Genomic DNA, 10290 nt, shown 5'->3' with positions numbered 1-10290 from the left:
TGGAGGCAAAGGAAGCATTGGAGCTTAAGGGGTGCAGTTTTCTGACTGGGGGAATATTTGAACATGTTAATATGGCAAGGAACCACCAGGAAGGATTAAAAAGGGGTCCTGTGGATGGAGGAGAGACAACAAGGATTTGCTCCAGATCAGGGAGATACGGGTCTCTTGGAGGCCAGTGGAAAGGAGGCCAAGGGACAGGGGACAGGAGTCCAGAGGCTATGTGGCTGAGCAACAGGCTTATGATTAGTGAGCCTGTAGACACTTCGACCCAAAAGGGAGCTCTCCCCAGGGCAGAAAGGACATGTCCCAATCCTCCACAGTAGGAGGGAAGCCTCTTTAAGCCTGTGGTGTCATTGTGCCCTTGTGACTTTCTCACACATTCTCCCAACTTCTCATTTTTTTTTTTTTTTTTTGAAGAGATGAATGCTTTTAAATGTATTTTCCTGAAATGTAAACTTGGTAAATATTTCTTGGTAGACCTTGCTTTTGTGCTATTTAGTATTAGGCCACTTATTCTGCATTTTTCTTCTCCACTGTTACCTTCCAATATTTTTTACTGGGGACATGTACTTGTATCTCACAGGTGTATATGTCATAGAAGAAATATTGGGCATCTTCCTGGAGCATAAGTTTTACACCAAGATTATTAGGAAAAATATCTTAAGAGGGATGCCTGGGTGGCTTAGTCAGTTGATTTCGGCTAAGGTCATGATCTCAGGGTCATGGGATTGATCCCTACGTCAGGCTCCATGCTAAGCATGGAGCCTGCTTAAAATTCTCTCTCAAAAAAAGTAGAGTATATGTAAGCATTTTAAATATTTGAGGTTTTTGCGATGGCTTGTACAGGTGCAAGGTGGAACCCACATTAACTCCACCTGTCAGAGACCTAGACACTCTTAGATGATTCCCTTTTGCTCACTCTCCTGGTATCAAGCTCTGAGAGTTCTACTTTGGAACATCATTTATCCAACCTCTTTTCCTCACCCTACTCAGTTTGTCTTAGGACCAGTCTTTGAACAGGTCTCTTTCCCTCTAATCTTTCCCCTTACAGTTCATTATGTAAATATATCATACTCTTTTAAAAATGTAACCTGCCACCACTTACAGTATAATTTCCACCTGTTTCTTTACCTGAGCCCCACTCATGTTCAAAGTGTCCCAGCAGTCCTCATCGGCTTGCAGAACCCCTTGGTTATGCTTCTTCTTCTCATAGTTTTGGGATTTTACATTCTTCCCTCTACCTGGAATGCCCTTTCCACAACCCTTATCTACTAGCCCGGAAACTGTTCCTTTAAGATTCAGTTCTAGCACTATCTAGTCTCTTCTGGGAAGTTGTCGTCATTTCTCCCCACCCATGTGCTTCTCTGCTATGAAGGCAGCTGTACATAACCTCCCCTACTAGATTATGAGCATTGAGAGGATAGGCAGTGCTTGTGGTTACTGCTGAAACTCTGTACTTGTATAATACACGTATTAGTTGAAACTGAAATATGCTCCAAATCTCTTCCTAGGAGCCAGGAAACTGGAATATGTAACTCAATGTTTCTTCAGGTCAAAATCTAGGTTCATAGTTTATTAATAAACAGCAACAGAACTCAAACTCTCCAACTCAAATGCACAGTATGAGGAACTCTACAATTTCATCAATGTATCAGATTTTATGAATCCACTCCTATTTATATTTAATACACTCTAGAATACAGGATGAAAGAAAAGTGACACAGAATTTTCAAGTTTTATTTTCTATGTGTCGACATTATTATAAGGTCTGACCCCAACCAGACTGCTGATTATTTCCATTTGTAATTGGTTAAATCAAAGAAATAATTTCAGGGGCACTGGGATGGCTCAGTCGGTTAAGCAGCCAACTTCAGCTCAGGTCATGATCTCACCATTCATGAGTTCAAGCCCCAGGTCAGGCTCTGTGCTGGCAGCTCACAGCATGGAGCCTGCTTTGGATTCTGTGTCTCCCTCTCTCTCTGCCCCTCTCCTGCTTGCTCTATGTCTTTCTCTCTCAAAAGTAATAAACATTAAAAAACAAAAACAAAAACAAAAAAAAAAAAGAAAAATTTCAAATTAGTTTCAAATATATACCACCAAAAATAAATATTCACTTAATGCAGTCTTCTGTTTTAAGATATCAAAAGGTATTTTCCTCCCCAAATAAGGGTTCTAAGATAAATTCAAGATTCCTTTGAATGGAAAAAAAAAAAAAAAAAAAAAAAGATACACCTAAAAAAGTGAGCTTACAAAACAATGCAGGGGATTACTAGGTACACTTCCTGTAAGAGGAAAGTATGTCCAATGAAAAGGAAATTTCAAACATGACCTTACACTCATGAAAAATTTTAACAAGGCCTTTACTTCATTTACTTTTAGCTATTCCATAAATACCAGAAGAGAAATTGGACAGTTTGTAATGAAATTTAGAAAAATTTCTTTTTCTGTAAAGCAAACTTATAAATCTTTCCCTTTGTCTCCTTCCAATCGTCCTTCACTGTGCTAAAGAGCTATTCAGTTCTTCCAGATTTTTGGTTAAGCGGGTAGTTTCCAAGCTAACTGGGCTTTCCAGGTAGGTAGTTCCTGCACAGGGTTTTCCGGTCACTGGATCTATGACTTGTCCAACTTTGAAAACGATCTCGGCCAGTTCATGTTTCACATGCTTTGTTCGTGGGACAGGTAGAGCTTTGAGAAGCACGATATCCCCAACTGTGCACTGCTGAAGAGCATCATGAGCAAAGTAGGTTTTTCGTTTATTAAAATACTGTTGAGAGAAGTAGGAACAAATCAGTAGTTCCCATCTGTGATCTGACAACGCAGCATAGAATATAAAAAGTAATGCACAGAAAACAAGCTGGGACTTGGGAAAAAAAAGATAATACACTCAGGAGGCTTCCAATACAAAAATTAACTGCTTAACTTCTAGAAAATAGCAATGACTTTCCCAGAGTGGATCATGTGCCTGAGCTCTCCAGCCTATTACCTTCAGTATCTTTGTCTATTAATCATCATCCTTCTCTATACTATTTAAACTCTTCCTTCCTAGTGGAGCCTTCTCTCCAGCCTTATGAACATGCTACTCTCACTACTAGCTGTGTCATTTGGCACAAGTCACTGAATCACTCCAGGCTTAGTTTTTTTCACAACCTAAAATGAGGCTCCACTATCTGCATCTCTAAAGTTATCCAGATAATTAAATGTTCTAAATATACACACCACACTTAGCTCCATGCCTGGCTCGAAGTACTGCAAACAAGCCACAGATGCTCATAACAACCTTGCTGCAGAAGGTGCTCTCATTTTACAAATGAGAAAACAGGCTCTGGAGTTAGGTAATGTGCACAGCTAGTAAACAACAGTCAATATTCACGCTAAGGTCTTCTGACTCAGGCCAATGATCAGGCTGTCGTCACTCTTCAGCTTGTTCCTGTGTTGTTGTTAATAAAAGACAACTTTATTCTTCTCAACTCATCTGGCCTCCCCTTCCCTTAACCTTGTTACCTCTGCTCCTGTGTTTTTGATCCTAGATAACAAAGAACATTTCTACCTACCTGTGTGCCCAGTCTTGAATGCAGAACTGTCCTTGGCACTTTCCTCTCCCTCCCTTGCACATCTGACAAATCAAGGACTCTGTCCCTTCTTTCCGAAATCTACTTTTCCCACTGCATTGCAATTGCTTCAAGGACTGTTCAGGTTCTTATCATTTCCATTCTAGACTTTTGCAATAGCCTTCTTACCTATTTCCTTACCCCCTGTCCTCATCTCTATCTTTATGTTTCCAAGTGTGTCTTTCCTTTGCTTATAGGATGAAATCCAAAAATACTACATAAAAGGCCTTTCTCAGCCCAGCTCCTACTGTTCTTGTATTCACTCAACAACAGTCAATGCCTACTTAGGATCAAGCTCTGGGCTCAAACATGCCAAACTACTTGTTGTTCCTGTACAATGTCATGCCCTTTAATGGCTAAAAGAACTTCCATATACCACTCACATGGCCAAAATGACTCCCCCAAATGTGGTCCTTTGGATAAAAGCCTTTCTGAGATTCAGCTCAAATGTCTTTGAGGATGCTCTCTTTCAGCAATGTGGAAAGAAAGAATCAGCTGTCCTGCTTTCTGCTCCCAGTACTTTGCACACAGAAGTACTGTATCAGTTATCAGACTGAGTTGAAATTAACTGTATGTGTCCTCAGAGAATGAACCACGATTAATTCACTTTGTTATCCACACAGATCAGCAGACGCTCAGTGCATCTGTACTGACAGGGAATGGTTTCTCTGTTCAGAACCTGTAACATGTTGGTGATTTATCAATGCCTTCTGAAAACAGGGATATTCCTCACCTTTAATAAGTAGGGATCCAAAACAAGCCTGGTCACCCTCACTTTAGCTGTTTTTTGCATTGCTGTCCCAATCACCTTCCCCACGATCCATTTGGCATGGACGGATGAACGAACTACTGACATTATGTGGCTTTGATCACCTAAAAAACAAATTTCAAAATTTAACATTCTGGTTGTTATGACTCACCAAAGGAATTTTGTTACTAGAACTGCTGAAGGTCAGAAACAGTTTTTGTTGACCTTCTGGAATCACCACTTTAGAGATACTTACACGTTTCACTATTTCCTTAACCCAACCTCCCATCTTTATACTATTTACAAAGCTGTCATTTTAACCTAAGTCGCCGTGTCCCCCTGTGCAAAACGGGAATAACAACAGGGTCTGCTCACAGGAGTGCTTTGAAAGTTTAACCTGTAAGGAGCTAAATGGCGCGAATAAACGTGGGCTCTTACTGGCGTCCCTTTCTTTCCTTCCGCTGGCTTGCGTCTCCCCAGAGGCTCACAGTCTGGCCACACGAGCGCACAAGGCCTTGGCGGAGCGGCCGGGGTGTCCTCCCCACTTAAGGAGACCTTGCCTTGGGGCTGCCTTCTTGATCAGTTAATGCCGAGTCCAACCCGCCTGGGGTAGGCTGGGGGTGATTGATCCTCCCTCCCCGCACAACCCCGGGGTCAGGCAACTTCCCTTGCTTCCAGGCTCTAACCCGACGACACCTTGCGTCCCGGGATTCACCCTCCGCAACAGCGGCTCCCATACCTCGACCTCCTCCTGGCTTTACTTTCACAGCGCGCGTCCTACTGAGGGCCGGTCGGAACGTGATGACGTCAGTCCCTTGCAAGTAGCTCCGCCTCGGACCGCTCCTCTCATTGGCCGCGTGTTCCCTTAGCCATAGGCGGGCGTAAGGGCAGGGCTCCGCCCACTCCCCCTTAAAGAGAACCGTAGACCCGGGTCGTCCGGGGAGACGTACATCTTCTTTCTCCATGCTGTGGGCGGCTGGAACGTGGAGCATTCCGGTCTTTCATTTAACTATTCTGTTCGGTTTCCTCTTTTTAAGCTGAGCTCCCAGGCTTGGACAAGGTCTTCCAAATCAGAGGAACCTCATTCATTCATCAAAAACTGAAACATTGGACACTAAGTGCATTCTACCCCCACTGCTGCTTTTAAGATAAACTTCGGCAGGTTTTTGTGCCTAACATGATTTTAGGTGTTATTTTTCAATATCTGTGAGACGGAGAGAAGTCCAGTATCAGCACATATTTATGTGTGACAATTATGAAGGAGTTAGATGGGCCACGAGCAGACTGCTTGATAATGCCTTCTCAGATAAAAAGAGGACTGAGAATGTATTAGGAAGTTAAGAGAAACAGAAAACAATAGGCTACTGGCACAGACAATTTGAAGACCAAAATATGGGTGTGGTCAATTGTCTTTGACCATTGAAACATCTTAGCAACTGGTGAGAGAAGACTGGGAAAATAAGAATTCACCCATACATTAGTTTGTCCAACACTCATTTCTTTCTTAGCAAATAGTTATAAAACACTTCTAAGACTCTGTGCTAGGAAAAACGATGAATCGAAGAAGACTCCACTCTCTAAAAGCCCACAAAACTGTGAGTAAAACAACCATAGGTAATGGGAACCTTGAGAAAAGAGTGTGTAACTTTGCAGAGAGAGGAGACTTGATCAATACATAGCCCCTGGCCAGGGTCTATAGCTTGAGAATAGAGGGACATGGGATGTGGGGAGGACATTTGAGGCAGAAAGGAGAGCATGTGCAGGGGTGCTGGGGTTTGAGAGACAGTACGCGAAGGAGTCTGATACCACCAGGATATAGGGTTAGGAAAATAAAGGCAGGGATTGAAGTTGCTCAGGGAAAGGCCTCTATCTAGGAAACATTTCTTGTTTGGGGCCTCCCTTTTTCTTCTAAGTGATAAGAACCCTTTGAAAAATGTGAATACTTTAGCTAGCTTTCAACATCATTGTGGTAGGAGTGTGGAAGGCAGAATAGAGGTTGGAGACATTGGAGTTTGGATGCTTTTTCAGGGGATGGTGAAAACCTAAATTGGAGCAGTGGGAATGGAAGAGAGAAGATGGGTTGGAGATTTGATTGCGAAATTGGTCATGTGAAGCAAGGGGACAGAGAGGAGGTAAGTGTGTGTGTGTGAGTATGGCATAGACAACAGAAATTTATTTTCTCATAGTTCTTTTATTTATTAATTATTTATTAATTTATTAATTTATTTTTATTTAAATTTATTAATTTATTTTCTCTAAAAGTCTAAGATTGAGGAGCTGTCAGGGTCAATTTCTGGTAAGAGCTCTTCTCCTGGCTTGCGGATGATCACTTTCTTGCTATGTCCTCACATACATAGCCTTTCCTCTGTGTATGTGTGCACAGCGAGAGAGAGTGTATTCTTTTTCTTCTACAAGAACACTAATCTCATTGGATTGGGGCCCCACCCTTTTATGACCTCATTTAATCTTAAATACCTCCTAAAGGTCTTGCCTTCAAATACCATCACATTGGGAGTTAGGGCTTCAACATGCATACATGGTGGGGGGCACAATTCAGAACATAATAAAATCAAAGAAACAAAATAAAAGCCTTTCAGTCTTTTAAAAAATTTATTTATTTTTGGAGAGAGAAGAGAGCAAGCAGGACAGGGGCAAATAGAGAGGGAGACAGAGAATCCCAAGCGGGCTCCACACTATCACTGCGGAGCCTGGCGTGGGGCTCAAACTCACGAACTGTGAGTTCATGACCTGAGCCAAAACCAAGAGTCGTACACCCAACCAACTGAGCCACCCAGGCACCCCAACCCTTGTAGTCTTAAATTCGATTTGGAAATATTGTATGAAGTCATGATTTATTTTTCTCAAAAAAAGTCTTTCTAAGAGAGTCTACAAACCTAGGAGCAGTCAGTACCAAGCACATTCCCTGAAAGAAACCAAGGGTCCTTGAAAAATGACTGACTTCACATCTGGAGCAGAACTGTATGTGTTAAACTTGGGACATGTTGTGTCAGAAATCAAGGAAACTATTAAAGATGAATGAGGTCAGGTCAAAAGCCAACCTGAAGGAGTATTCACTGAACTAACATGAGATTATGTGAGGCTAAAAAGAATTATAAATGCAATGGATTGAAAACCATAAGACATATAAAAATCTGTGAGTTCATAATGGTACTTAAAAATAAATCCTCTGGTTGCTTTTGGAGAGTCCTAGGGCACCAAGTCAATAATTTGAAAAACACAAGAAATCAATATACCATGAAATATGATTTCAGATTTCAGTGCATTTCAGAATGACCTAATAATTGATACATAAGGAATGACAGAATTGGAAAACATTTTTTGCAACAACTAATGGATAATGAATAATATCAACAATGTTAACAAAATCATTGAAAGATTAATGTGGAACTTTGTAATAAAAAGAGAAGGCTAATACTACCTGAACCATCAATTAATTTTATCATCAGTAAAAATGAGTCAATTAGACATTATACATCTTTTGATGTAAAAGGAAAGAAAGCATATAGCACTGATTATGAAATATAATGTGTAAAGAGTAATCTGAATCTAATCAGTTTTGTAGATCTAACCACCCATTTTACAGTGAATACAACAGATAGAGGAACGAGTTAAACAACACCAGGAGGAAGTAACTGTTGAAATAAAAAACTCAGTAGATGGGTTTATGGCATATTAGATAAAGCTGAAGAGAGACTTAGTAAACTGCAAGGGAAACCAGAAGAAATTATTTAGAATGTAGCAGAGAGGAAAATGTGGACAGTAGATCAAGAAGTTCTCACATTTGTCTATTAAGAGTTCCAAAAGGAGAGAACCCAGAAAAGAGAATGTCTTTTTTCTGAACTAAAACAATGGAAGTCAGTGGCCACATTAGTAAGCCTGGCTCTACCCCAGCTCATTCAAACAACCTCCTGGCCTCTTTTCAGCCCTGGATAATGCCCTGAGATAAGTATGTATTTGTAACATGACTACATCAGGAAACATATGTAATAGAATATAGTAGAAATCGCTTAGGAGACTTGGACTGGAGAAAGCTAGTATGAATTCAGGATGTCCCCAAGATTACTGTGGGGTTCAGGAAATCATTAGAGGCACTTCTAGATGACTAACTCTTATCAGGTAGGACATTCTTTTTTTTTTTTTTAATTTTTAAAAATCTGTATTTATTTTTGAGAGAGAGAGAGAGACAGCGTGTGAGCAGGGGAGGAGCAGAGAGAGAGGGAGACACAGAATCCGAAGCAGGCTCCAGGCTCTGAGCTGTCAGCACAGAGCCTGATGTGGAGCTCAAACTCACGAACTGTGAGATCATGACCTGAACTGAAGTCAAACACTCAACTGACTGAGCCACCCAGGCACCCCACAGGAAGGACATTCTAAGGACTTATAAGATTATCTCCCGGGAGCCAAGCCAAAGGGCCAAACCTTTCTTTGGGTAAGGTTAATCCTTTATTAAACACCTTGGTATATCCAATACCCCTTTATGGGTGGTATGTAAGGGCTTTTGTAGCCTCCAAGAGTGTGTATAACCTCTACAGAACTCCAAAAATGATAAAAATCATAAGCTTCTAGACCTTAATGCCTAGACTCAGAAGTCCAGAACATCACTTCTTTTGCATTTCTATTGGATAAAGTAAGTCAGAAACCAATCGAGATTTAATAGGGCTACACAAAAGCACAAATATCAGGAGATGTGGTCCACTGGGGCCATCTATGCAGACTGCTTACCATGGTCCTTTTTTTTTTTTTTTAATTTAATTCCAGTATAGTTAACATTAAAACATTTCTTATGGTGGGTTAAGTGTGAATTTCGTTTGTAGTCTTTTCCTTCATGTCATACTCTTTTATATAACAAGGTTTGTAAAAAAAAAACAAAACAAAGCCAAACAAAACAGCAACAACAAAACAAAAGACCCCCACAAGGTTTGTGTCTAGACTACACTGTCATTTAAGTTCATTCTAATTATGCTCCATCTCATGCATGAGAGTTTTCCTGTGGATCCAGGCAACTTGATTCCAGAATCTGTCATGGTTTTCTTGGGACTCTGGATGAATCATCACATTCTAGAATTCTCCAGGTATGGATTATCCCTGCTGAGTCTTTGCATTATCATACCATGAGATGTCTCTTCATGATCAGTTTTGAGCTTTGGTGTTTTTTTGTTTGGATTCAGGCCTCATCTCTAGACGAACAGTTCTTTGGGGAAAAAATAAAAGTGACAAATTTTTACAAAAAAAATATGTAGTTCTCCCACACACACCCTGACAAGGCCCAGTCATGACCCTGAAACCCAGAGAAACAATGTAAGAGAGGGAAGAATCATTGAGCAGAGGACAAAAGTGATTGTAAATGATGTTGCCTTTTTGTTGTCCAAGGTGAACAGAGAGAGGATACCTAACCAGAGTATTGGATGGACAAAAGGTTGATAAGGCAACTAAAAGGTTGATAAGGAAACACCCATTGTTTCCCTCTGTACACGTTCGGGTGAATGCGTGCACACCCACACTTTCCTTCAGTCTCCTCTACTCGAATTTGGATGTTTCATCCTGGCCATCACGAATATCTTTGCAAAACATCCAGTTTTCCAGAAACACTGAGTGGGCCATGGTAGATGCTCATGAGGCAAGGGAACAGGGTTGGGGCATTGTATTTCCATGGTCTTTGAGTATCAGAGGACTAGATTTTGAAAGGACAGATCAGGTTCTGGAGTTTGGATCATTTCTGATTCTAGGGATTCTTTAAAAACTCTTTTTAATGTTTTATTTATTTTTGAGAGAGAGGAGGGGGGGAATACAGAGAGGGAGACACAGAATCTGAAAAATAGACACAGAATCTGAAGAATTCAAACTCATGAATAGTGACATGATGACCTGAGCCAAAGTTGGATGCTTAACCAACTGAGCCACCCAGGTGCCCCC

General features: G+C 41.0%; 1 protein-coding gene across 3 annotated transcripts; it reads right to left on the bottom strand.

Annotated features, from left to right (window-relative positions):
- Positions 1–1721: 1721 nt before the first annotated feature.
- Positions 1722–5172, bottom strand: MRPS17 (mitochondrial ribosomal protein S17). 3 transcript variants are annotated; one of them, XM_049638741.1, is made up of 3 exons: positions 5096–5172; positions 4342–4481; positions 1722–2764 (listed from the first exon to the last, which is right to left on the bottom strand). In XM_049638741.1, the coding sequence occupies exons 2-3, from the start codon at positions 4462–4464 to the stop codon at positions 2495–2497; spliced, it is 393 nt and encodes a 130-aa protein (XP_049494698.1). In that variant the 5' UTR covers positions 4465–4481; positions 5096–5172; the 3' UTR covers positions 1722–2494. The 3 variants fall into 3 exon arrangements, with proteins under 3 accessions (XP_049494698.1, XP_049494699.1, XP_049494697.1); XM_049638742.1 differs by having other exon boundaries at positions 4795–5137; XM_049638740.1 differs by having other exon boundaries at positions 4342–5137.
- Positions 5173–10290: the final 5118 nt, after the last annotated feature.

Source organism: Panthera uncia, chromosome E3 (assembly GCF_023721935.1).
Source record: "Panthera uncia isolate 11264 chromosome E3, Puncia_PCG_1.0, whole genome shotgun sequence".
Classification (NCBI taxonomy): Eukaryota; Metazoa; Chordata; class Mammalia; order Carnivora; family Felidae; genus Panthera; species Panthera uncia.
This window is presented reverse-complemented; position numbering and strand designations above follow the sequence as displayed.

Coding starts and splice junctions, on each gene's coding strand:
- MRPS17 (XM_049638740.1), bottom strand. CDS start 4,509: ATGTTAAATTTTGAAATTTGTTTTTTAGGTGATCAAAGCCACATAATG. Junction 2,765..4,341: donor TGGATCCCTACTTATTAAAG/GTGAGGAATATC, acceptor TTCTCTCAACAG/TATTTTAATAAACGAAAAAC.